Source organism: Tupaia chinensis, unplaced genomic scaffold (assembly GCF_000334495.1).
Source record: "Tupaia chinensis unplaced genomic scaffold, TupChi_1.0 Scaffold000594_1, whole genome shotgun sequence".
NCBI classification, from domain to species: domain Eukaryota; kingdom Metazoa; phylum Chordata; class Mammalia; order Scandentia; family Tupaiidae; genus Tupaia; species Tupaia belangeri.
The window spans coordinates 1,876,576-1,888,752 of NW_006160110.1; the positions used below are offsets into that span (position 1 = coordinate 1,876,576).

The 12,177-nt window shown below is 35.2% G+C and overlaps 1 protein-coding gene across 1 annotated transcript in view; it reads right to left on the reverse strand.

Moving 5' to 3' along the window:
* SMAD4 (SMAD family member 4) overlaps nucleotides 1-12,177 on the reverse strand; it is a 52,978-nt gene that overhangs the window by 26,631 nt on the left and 14,170 nt on the right. The window contains 5 exon segments of the mRNA XM_006158395.3: nucleotides 3,082-3,132; nucleotides 4,627-4,743; nucleotides 4,838-4,931; nucleotides 4,933-4,967; nucleotides 9,745-9,954. Of these exon segments, the coding sequence (XP_006158457.1) occupies nucleotides 3,082-3,132; nucleotides 4,627-4,743; nucleotides 4,838-4,931; nucleotides 4,933-4,967; nucleotides 9,745-9,954 (507 nt within the window).

A 12,177-nucleotide genomic window follows, 5' to 3' on the forward strand; every position in this document is an offset into this window, starting at 1 on the left:
AAAAAAAAAAAAAAAGGTGTATATGCAGAGCTAATCCCCTTCTATAGCTACCTGGACAGAGATTTTCAGGCTCTTCCTTGCCATTAAGTCACTTCCTTTTTCTACTCAAAGACAGAAGCTTTAATGCAGGTTGCTTCAAATGCATATACTCAAGGAGTTAATGCTATTCCCAACCACCAGCACTGTTAGACCTAAACATCAGTGCTCAAATGAGAAAAAAAAGAAGGAAATTGACCAAGAAGTCAAAGGTGATTACTGAATCTAAGACCAAATGACAGTTGCATGCTAACGCTCTTACCCCACCTCACTACTCCATCCAGAGTAGGTCTTTTTTAAGAGCCCTGATTACCCTCACTCCTGCAGACTACCTTCCATGAAGCTATACAGGGGGCTGCAAAAATTCTCATTGTTCAAACTCTAGCGTCTCCCCTTTTAAGAAGGTTCTGTGGGCTGGCAGGTGGCAGGGTTACTAGGGTACTAGACTCCCACATAGACAACTACAATTCGGGTCCTGGACGTGATGGCTTGCTTTCTCACTACCTCCCACCCCACTCCCCTTCTGTCTCTCTCTGGTCAAATTTAAAAATAAAAGCAATAATAATAATAATAATAATAATTCTTTTTACAAAAAAGAAAAAGGAGGTTTTGTTTCCACACACACAAACTAAGATTCTGATATAATGATTCCTTTTATATAATTGCCAAAACAAGTAAAAACAAAGTAAACTAGATAGTTTAGGGATGCAACTGTCACTTTAAAAAAGCAAAAATAAGATATCCATAAAAAGGCAAGATAATGGTTATGTCTGGAGAGAAGGCAGGCAAATATTTTGACTGAGGTTGGAGGGTTTCTGGGGTGCTTCAATTTTCAAGTTTTCAATCCTGGGTACTGTTCACACAGATGGTGTCAGCTTTACTATTTATTAGACTGTATACTTGTATTATGTACTATTATGTATATTACATTTCTTTAAAAAGTAAGTTTATAACAAGGCAAGATCTCTTGACCCACAGAATAATGTTTAAGATCACATCAAATACACAATGTAAAACACATGGAAAATTTATTTAAAGTGAACATGTATAGTTTTAGAAGTTTCTAGCTCTTTAGCATCACTTTTTCCTAACTGCAACAAATATGATTTTCCCCCTAAATCAGTCAAAAGTTTACTAAATTATCACATCTATCATCCATCCAGTGAACATGGTAAAACTGATTCTTACACTCTAATATCGTCACTGTAAAACAATTTGGCATTTTGATCCAGAAATCTTATAAATCAAACTAAAATATGAGAAAAATTATAAGCACAAAGATCTTCTCCCTTAATTATTTTAAACAGCTCAAAGAAAAATTAGAACCAGTATAAATGATCAATAACAGACTATTATTCACACAAATAAAATTGTGTATATCTATTTGGGAGCTACAAATTACCCTTTAAATTAATCATTGTGAGCACTGTGGTTACTTATTTTTTAATTTGCCAGAGGGATATATGCTCACCAGAGAGAGGCAAAGATAGAGAGGGAAAATAGGAAAGTAAGCCAATGTGGAATGGTCACATTGCAATCCCTTTTTCGTTTCTCTCTTTTTGGGATTTTGGGCATGCATACACATGTGCCCACCTGGTATGTTTTTCAACCACCTGGTATGTTTTTCAAGTCACTGGATCCAAGACTTGAACTGTAGTTGGCCATATGGGGTCCAGCTCACATAATTACAAGGCTACGGGTTGGCCCAGCAGTTAAAACAGCTGGATCCCATGTGACTGACGCCAAAATTCAAGTCCTGGACCTGGCAGCCAGAAAAATACGCGAGGTACAAGTATACATGTGCCCAAAATCCCAACAGGATGGAGAAATGGCAAAGAAATTGTGATGTGGCCATTCCTCACGGGGAGGGCTTTCTCTTTCTCTCTCCCCTTCTGGCAAGAGTACACATGGCTTCTGTCAAAATTATTTTAAAAATCTTTATTGGGAATTTATACCAAAATATTTACATAGCTAACAATTATATGGAATCTGCCTCAAAATAATACAGAAGGGAGAGAGAGGGTAAGGGTATGAATGAAACAAGACTGCCTATTAGGTGACAATAGTTTCAAGTGATAAGTGCAATGGAATAATGTCTACACTATTCTAGCATGTTTGAAATTCTTTGTAATAATTTTTTTATTGGGAGGAACTATATGATAATGAAAAAATTAAGATGAGTTGAAATAACAAATTTTCATCTTTTTAAGCTAAGAAAAACAGATATGAAGGGAGAAAAAATTCAAATTCCTATGTTTGTCTTTAAAGAACTTTTGGTATTTTTTTATTTCCCAGCTTTCCTGTTTTATTACTCCTACAGTTTAAAAAGTTATATACAAACTTTGAATTAAATAAAGCTATTCAGTTATTTGCTTCTTTGAGCACAGTTTAATCAAATTATTTCTAAATTCCAGCTAACCAGAGAGTCTCAAACTGATCTTATGAGACAGATACAGTGAGGACCAGCAGGTGGCATGATGGTAAAGGCGCTGGACTCCTGTATGGCTGACCAAGGTTCAAGTCCTGGACCTAGTGGCTTGCTTTCTCATTCTCTTTCTCTCTCTGTGGTCAAACTGAAGAACAACAATAAATAAATAAAATTAAATAAAAGAAAATGGCATCACTGTATTTTTTTTAAAAAAAGATAGATAATGTGAACTATTTCTCTTTTCATTGTCTTAAAAGTCTATCCTGGCTTTTTAAGCTATAGTTTTACAGCTGCTCTATTTTGAAACCTAGTTTTATTATGCTGAATATGTAAACATTTACATATTCAGTACTGAAGCCAGTACTTCCATACTTCAGATTTTAGCTGAAAACACAGTTCTTGTCTTTTCTTTCAAACAGTTAAGACAAATCAAATATAGATAGTCTATGTGTGACTATACTGGCTACTTTTAAACTGTTGACTAACTTATGTCATGATGAGTATTTATACTTATCTGAATAGCTAAGTTACCTTGTAATTAAATTGTACCTGTATATATGTGTCAATTACCATAAAGAACATTTAAATATAAGTAATCAAGTCTGAAATACACTTACCAGGATGATTGGAAATGGGAGGCTGGAATGCAAGCTCATTGTGAACTGGCCCTAAAGAAAAGACAATAAAAATCCCATTTTTATTTATTAAAAGTTTTCTAATACTAAACTTTTAATAAGCCTTATTTAAATATAACTATCAAACCTTAGGAATTCTTTAGATTAAATTTATGCAATGCATAGGGATGTAAAAGCTTACATTACCTACTTGCTTATTAATAATTATTATAATAAGCAAATGATCTTGAATTACTTTTTGAAAATTTAATAGCTAATATCTTAGTGCTGTGTGCCAAGTGCTATTGAGTATTTTAGTTTTCTATACAATATTTAATGAATATTATAAATTATTCATGTAACATGAAATACAGTATAATTTATACTGCAATGTATAACAATATAAATTGCTATACCTATTCTAAAAACAACCACTATGTTTGGTTAATGGAATAGTAGGTAACATAACTGAAAACTTACTAGAATTAAGACCCTGTGCTAAACTTCTCCCATGAATTATTACATTTACTTCTTACAATACTACTTGAGATAGATACTATTAATACTACTATTATTCTTGAGACTTAATGATATTAAGTAACTTGCCAGTGATCAAACAGCCTATTAAGGATCCAAATCTAGTACCCTTAACCACTATGCTAGCCCAGGAAGTCATTAAAAATTATATTCTTTTAAGATATGGAAAAATAGTAACATAACTGGAAAAAATCATGATACAAAAACATATACATAGTATAATCCCCCCATTTATATATACCTATTTATATGACTGGAAGGAAAAAGATAAAATATTTGTGGTATGTTATCTCTGGGTAGTAAAATTCTGGGTAATTTTAATTTTCTTATTTATATTTTTCTGTTTTTCCAAATTCTCTTTGGTACTTAATCTTATAATAAGAGGAAAAAATTACAAATCTTATATGTGTGTTTGTGTGTATATCTATATCTATCTATCTATCTATATATATATCTATATCTATATCTATATATATAAATAAAATATTTAAATTCTTGATTTTATGAAGCCAAATGAACAATGTTCCTATTCTGCATGAAACTACAGGCTATCTATAGGGTATCCCTCCCAATCATGCCTGAACAGAGTATCAACAGATACGACATCTGAGTTTCTATAGTACACTGAATACCATGGGAGAGGGAAACCTTGAGATCTGAGCACTCAAAGGTTTTCAATCCACTATGGATGGATACATAAGATACATATGAGATCTAAGAACATACAGAAAGCAAACAAACAAATGGATGGAAATCAATGTGGTGTTAATGAAATATTAGCAACAAAGAAATAAATGTATTTAGTAAATATCACTCCTCCAAAACAAAGGTATGATAACATAACTACGAAAAATAAATAATACTGTTTACAAAAAGTATTGACAAGCACTGACTATTTAACAAATCTGAACTGTAGGATGAACAAAAGATGCAAAATCTTTAAAAAAAAAAAAAAAAAAAAATAAAAGGCCTACAAAAGAAAAAGTCCTTACGACAAAAACAAGAGCTTACAGTAATGTCCGGGATGGGGCGGCATAGGCGGGTGGTGCTGAAGATGGCCGTTTTGGTGGTGAGGCAAATTAGGTGTGTATGGTGCAGTTCTACTTCCAGTCCAGGTAGTAGTGCTGTCTAAAAATTAAGGCCCACATGGATTAATTTGTTTTTATAAAGGCTGCCTATTTTTTCTCAACTATTTAAAATATTTTATAAAGCATGTACATACTATGATGGTAAGTAGCTGGCTGACCAGTAAATCCATTCTGCTGCTGTCCTGGCTGAGGCCCTGAAGCTATCTGCAACAGTCCTTCACTATGGCTGGCTGCCGATGCCTGCCAATATACTGGCAGGCTGACCTAGAGGAACAAGAAGATATTAACAAGGTACATTTATAGATGCAATCCTATGATTTTATACAATAAATGAAGAAATCAGTTATATCTGATAATTCACAACTGCAAAGATGGGCATGAAGTGGAACTCACTCATGGGCTATCAAATAAAAAGCCTAAAACCATCTATGAAAGTAATCCTAATTTAAAGAAATTCAAAATTATTCCATTTGGGGTCAGCCAGTGGCATGGTGGTTAAGGCAGCTGGATTCCACACGGCCCACTACATGGTTCAAGTCCCAAACCCAGTGGCTTGAAAAATATACCAGGCACATGGGCATGTATGTCCAACATCCCAGAAGAAGGGAGAAATGTAGAAAAAGGGATTGCAGTGTGACTATCCTCACTGGGAGTGCTTTTTCACTTTCCTTCTCTCTCTGTCTCTCTCCAGTGAGTGTGAATTTACAAAAAAAATTTCTATGGGGGCCAGAAGATGGCATAGCAGTAACACTGCTGGACTCCCACATAGCCAACCGCAGTTCAAGCCCAGACACAGTGGCTTAAAAATCGCACTGGGCATGTGTGCATGCGTGCCCAAGATCCCAGGAGGAGAATGGAAAAGAAAGGACTACAGTGTGGCCATCCCCCTTGGGGGATGATTTCTCACAATCCCTCTCACCACTCTTGCCCTAAGACAAAAACCTCTATTAAAAAAAAGAAATTTCCATGTTAAGTAATGTCCAACTAGTTTCAGTGGCCTATTTCTTCATAAATATCCTTCATGCAAGCAAAATTCTACTACATGTCCAACCTATCATAACTTTCTCAGAAGCACATCAGTTCACCTCTGTCTACTCTATCCAAGTCTCACTAAACCTGTGTGATTAGGACCCTAAAAATCTAGACTCAATAAAAACTTTTTTTAAGATTTATTTTATTTCAGGACCAGCAGTTGCGTAACGGCTATATCACTGGACTCCCATGTAGTTGACCGTGATTCGAGTCTCGGACCTAGTGGCTTAAATTGACACTGGGCGCGTGTGCATGTGTGCCCAAGATCCCGAGAAGAGAATGGAGGAGAAGGGATTGCGGCGTGGCCATCCCCCATGGGGGATGACTTCTAGCTTTCTGTCTCTCTGTCTTTCTGGCGAGCCCACGCGCCCTACAGTAAAAAACCTCTCAAAAAAAAAAAAAAAAGATTTCTTTTATTTCCTTTATTATCATCATTATTATTTGTTTAATTTGACCAGAGAGAGAAAGGGAAAGTAGGAAAGCAAGCCTCCAGGTCCAGGAATCGAAATGTGGTCAGACATGTGGAAGACCAGCACCATAACCACCACGCCACCTGCCAGCCTCCAACTCAAGAAAATTTTGAAAACTTAAAAGTTAATTATTATCAATACTGTTACTGGTAGTGACAGAATATTACAAGGTTTGATAAAAGAAAAGCAGAATAGGAAATATTTTAAACGTAAGTTGATGGGAAAGGTGAGGAAGTTAAAAAAGATCTAGTTCCACTGTGCAATCAATACAGCATTTGCTGGTTAAAAACATATGCACACAAAATACTAAGTCTACTTTGACATTTTTTTACATGCTTTTTAAAAACCATGAATCGTGTCTTCTCAAGAACATCATTCCCAAGGTTGACATGTATGTCACATGTATTAATATGTACATATGTGACACATGTAACAGATGTAATATACTAGGAGAACTAAGTGTCCTCTGGCTTCTGCTATATTCAGAAGTCATTCTATGATACAGTTTACTGTTCTACGTTTTTAAGGCCTCTACTTTTTCAGGTGGAAAAAATCTGATTTCTTAGAGTAAGCATTAAGTCAACTGTTTATCCCATCTGGAAAGCACTGACATTTCTTAATCATTATTTGTCACTGACATCACCTCATCCTTTTTCCACCTAAATGTGAGAAAATTGGTTGAAAGACAGTAAAGGTCACCATTGCTCAAAGTACCAAGCAACAGAAAGCTTAAGGAAAGCCCAAGATCAAAGGAAAATGAATAAGGTCAAAGGAACAGCTCAAGCTCAAAGGAGAACATTTTTCTCCTCTACACCAATCACATTTCCTAAAAGCTAAGATGTATAAATCAAGAGCTAGAAAGAAATTTTTAATAACCTCCAAATTATTTTTAAAGAAGATAGTTTTTAACACTCTCTCTCCCCACTCATCCCAAGAAATTCTGCATACTATTATTATTTTTTAATTTGTAGGGCATATGTACTCACGGGAGACAAAGGGGAGAGAGTGAGAAATCATGCCCAGTAGGAGGATGGCTACACTATAATCCTTTCTCTGCCATTCTCCTCTAGGGATTTTGGGCACACATGCACACATGCCCGGCATGTTTAAGCCCTGGGTCCAGGGACTCAAACCCTGCGGCCTGCCATGTGGGGATCTAACCACCTTGAACTCCACATCACCTCCTGGCCCTCTGCAAGATTTTTTTTTTAAGAGTTATTTTATTAATTATCATTATTATTAGTTTTAAAAATTTGACCAGAAAGAGAGACAGGGGTGGGGAGAAGTGAGAAAGCAAGCTGCTAGCTAGGTCCAGGACTCAAACCATGGTCAACCATGCGGGAGTCTAGCACCACAACCACCACGCTACCTGTCAGCCCCTGCAAATTATTTTTAAAGGATATTTACAGGGCCAACTCTTTAGCCTAGTAGAAAGGAATTCAGATTGCACATGCCTAACCATGGTTTAAATCTCGAACCCAGTGGCATGAAAAGCACATCAGGCATGTGTCCATACATGTTCAAAATCCCAACAGGATGAAGAAATGGAAGAAGAGGGACCACGTGCCATTGGTTGCTTTCTCTCTCTATATCTGCCTCTGATAAGCACGCACACTCTCTGGCAATTAAGTAATTAATTAGTTTAAAAGTCATAAGTCAGAAAAACAGTGGAATTAAAAATAAAATTTAAAGGATAATTATGTTTTTCCTCATTTTTTTAAACTGTACATGCTATATACTCTTCGCTAACTTATACAGACTGTAACTATACAAGTAAAATTAAATTATTTTAATTTATATAATAAAGATATGTATAAAGAATCCTGAAGACATTCAGGAGCCAAATGAACATAAACTGTTAAGTGTCCACTGCCATTATCTGTACTGAATATTTCCATTACAGCTGTCCAAGTGCATAATATAAAATTTAAACAGCAAAACTATAATAAATCAGCTCATGTAAAATAGCCTTACAATTCCTCTATTTTAGTCCAATTTTTTTTCTTTTAATTCTATTAATACACTTTTTGAGATCTGAGGGAGTATTTCACCAAATATCCTAGAACCTACAGTACTTACTATGCAACTATAAAAATATACCCCAAAACACCAAAAGCAGCTATATTTTTTTAAAGAATTATTTTATTTATCTTTATTTATTTATTTTAATTTGACCAGAGAGGGACAGAGAGAGAGAAAGTGAGATAGCAAGCCGCCATGTCCAGGACTCGAACCACAGTCGACTATGTGGGAGCCCAGTGCCCCTAACCACCACGCCACCTGCCAGCCCCAAAAGCAGCTATATTTCATCCTTATCATTTTTCCTGGTCCTCAAATAGAATTCAGGCCCAGGGAACAGAACAGTCAAAATGAAGTTACTTTAGTAAGAATTAATAGTCATAGAAATTCTATCTCCAGGCCCAGCCTGGAATTCAGTCAGTAGCAAACTGAATGGCCAACCTCAGGTTCAGATCCCTGGGTTAGTCTGAAAACATGCCAGGCAATGCACACATGCTCAAAATCCTAAGGAGCTAGAGGGTTGGGGAAGGGTATGACAGAATGAGAGGGCCCTGTCGGGGATACTTCTCTCTCTGTCATGGGTACATATGACTCTCTACCATGAATAAAAATAAACAAAAAAATTCATCTCCAGAGATTATAAAATAAACAGAGGTAGATGGTTGTGCTCCCAATACTAATCTGTGTCCAAGGGCCATTAGCACCTTTTTTTAGTTTCCATTACTACCCACTTCTGTCAACCCTATTCTCAAATTGGTGAACAAAAAGTAGACAGATAATAGAAACATCAAATGATTAAGGGTCCAGGTTCTAAAGTGGACCAATATGATCTACTTAAAATATGTGGTACTTGAGTTTGCCATCTTGTGTAACAAAAGAAAAAGATACTGCTTTGAAGTGGTGAAATGAATGAAAAGGCAAAATTTTATCTGAATATATTGTATGTGTATGTGTGTGTGTGTATATATTTAAGTATATTTTATTTAAAGTCACAATTGCAGAAATGAGTTCCCCATTTATTCCAAAGATCAAAATTTCTATACTGAATCTATCTAATATTAAAGTAAACAGAGTAACAGACCCTTTGTCAGAAGCTAACAAAGTATTTGTCCAGATTTATCAACAATCTATGGCTGGTGTGGGCTTAGATACAATTCCCTTAACAAGCAGGTGCAACTAACACCATACACATGCTAAGCCAATGCTCTGATTTTTAAAAAAAAAAAAAAAGAAAGAAAGAAAGAAAGGAAAAGAAAAAGAAAAGCTGCTCTGTGATTAACGTAATATTCTGCAATTACTTCTTAAACAGATTACACAACGATATTGAAACCTTTAAATAAATTACAAAATCATTTTTTCCAGGACCAACAGAAACACCTACTTAAAATTTGTTTACTAAAGAAAACTACCAGAGTACTTTGAATTTTTACTTACTTGAAGTTTTCCTGTAAGTACTACACATCAATATTTAATGGTTAGAAAAATTCAACTTGCTCAACACATCTGATACTACAACTCACTTGTGGAAGCCACAGGAATGCTGGGGAAGTTGGTGGTGCTGGTAGCATTAGACTCAGACGGGGCTAACAGAGCAGGGGTGCTGTATGTCTCTGTTGATGCACGATTACTTGGTGGATGCTGGATGGTTTGAATTGAATGTCCTTCAGTGGATAACGACGGCTGTCCATCAAAGTCATGAACATATTCATCCTTCACCAACATATTTGGAGCTATGTAGAAAATTAAACATAGTTTAAATTTTTATAATCTTCTATCACCAGGAAAAATAAAAATCTTGTAACAACACCTAAAATCAACTCATGTAAATAACTAATTCAAAATGTTTTAATTTCATTATCTTAAAAGCATACTACTTTATCAGCAAAAGCCATTTATTTAGAGATAGTGGCATCAGATATAGTTTATCAATCTGACTGACTCTGAAATTTAAACTAGAATATACTCTAATCATTTCTACCAACTGTCCTTAAAAGGTTGTATCTTGGTTTCTTGATAAACCCATAAGTAATAACCACTTAAATAAACAGCATGAGGTACATAAAAACCAAATGGCTTGGAAAATGTTTATCCAGCTGAGAAACCAATCATTCACTGAACTTATTCTTCAGATAGAGAATTAATGTTAAGTAATCTATTATTTGCAAGACAAGTATACTGAACATCTCCTACAGGTTCAGCAACAGAAATTCTATGTAAATCTAACTGAAATTTCCTCATAGAAACCCAATACAAATAAAAATGTTTGATAAATAAATGCAAAAAAAAAAAACCTCAATAATCAACCTCTTTAACCTATGAGGTTACACCCTAATAAATAAACCCAGACTCTGACAGAGCATAACACCTTTTCATTAACATGCTAGGAACAGTTTGCTTTGTTGTATGAAAAATCAAACTGAAACTAAATTGCATTCGTAATGTCAATTTTCTTCTCAGGACCTCCCCATGTTCTGGGGCTACTATGTTTTGGGGTTTGCTTTTCACTTTTAGCAAACAATCCTTGACTGCTTCTAAACTAATACGACTGCAGACTGCAGAATTCCACAATCTATTGCACTGTGATGTTAGGTTCTCTTCTTAGAGCAGTCCATTAATAGTCCATAAAAAGGCATCCGCATTAAGCATTACTTCCCTATCTTTCCCTACACATCATTCTTTGAAAACAATCTATTCCACGTAAATATCACTTAGTTAGATGCTTTATTAAACTTGGACTATTTCAAAGCAGTAAGAATAATCCACTGTTCAAGTTTCTATACATGACCTCATAAAAAGCATTTTCATTCATCAAATGTCATGAAGATAATATATTAAAAATTTTAAAACCCAATGGATCCCAACAGGGCCAACTGTATGGTTCAAGCCCTCAACCTGGCAGGCTTTGAAACATGCCAGGTGAGTGTGTGTCCAAAATTAATAAAGGAAGGAGAAATGAAGTAGAAGGGATTGTGGCATGACCATTCTTTATAGAGGATGCTTTCTCTTCCCCATGAGAAGTGCTTTCTCTTCTCCCTCTCTGTCTTTCTGTCTATGGCAAGGATAAATGCCCTCTAGCCAAAAAAAAAAAAAAAAAAAAACCTAGGGGGGGCCCCCTAGAACAGTGGCTAATAAGCACTGTGCATTGGGAATACCATATGTCCAACCACAGTTCAAATTCTGGCCCCAAGAGCCTGGAAAACACAGGGCATTTGTGTGTGCATGCCCAAAATCCTGACTGAATGAAGAAATGGAGAAAAAAGGACTACAGCTTAACTACATCCCACTGAGGAGTGCTTTCTCTCCCTACCTCTTTTATGAGCACACGTACCCACTGGCACTTAAAAAAAAAAAAAAATTGGAAAACAAAAAGATAATCAGAATGATGCTCAACACCTCATTATCTATCAGCAAAAAGCTGGAAGCAGCCACTCATCACAAATATTGGTTACATTGTAAAAATATAAACAAAAAACTATTTGGGGCATGAAGTGGGTATGTCTGTACTTATTCAGCCTTTTATTATACCTTTCAACAAAGTTTCGTGATTTTATACATACGAATCATGACAACTCTACTTAATATATAAACATGTTGGGTTTTTGTTGTTATAGTGATTGGGAGAATATTCTGATGGATCTCCTTATTCAAATAACCTAAAATGCATGTTTCTTAGGTAAAATGAAGGTATCAACCAGGATATAAGTCTGCAATATATTTTTGCCAAGAAGAAAAAAAAAAATCAAGTTACAAAATACTATCATACATTATCATATGCATGTTTTTTTTAAAATCATATACTGTAAATAAAGAGCAAGGTCCAGAACAGCGTGCATGATATACTTTTTGTGTAAGAAAGGAGGGAAATAAAACATTTTTTTTTTTGGTTGTTTTTTTGTTTTTTTTTTTTTTTTTTTTTTAAAAAAAAACCTGGAAGGAAAAACACAAAAACAAAA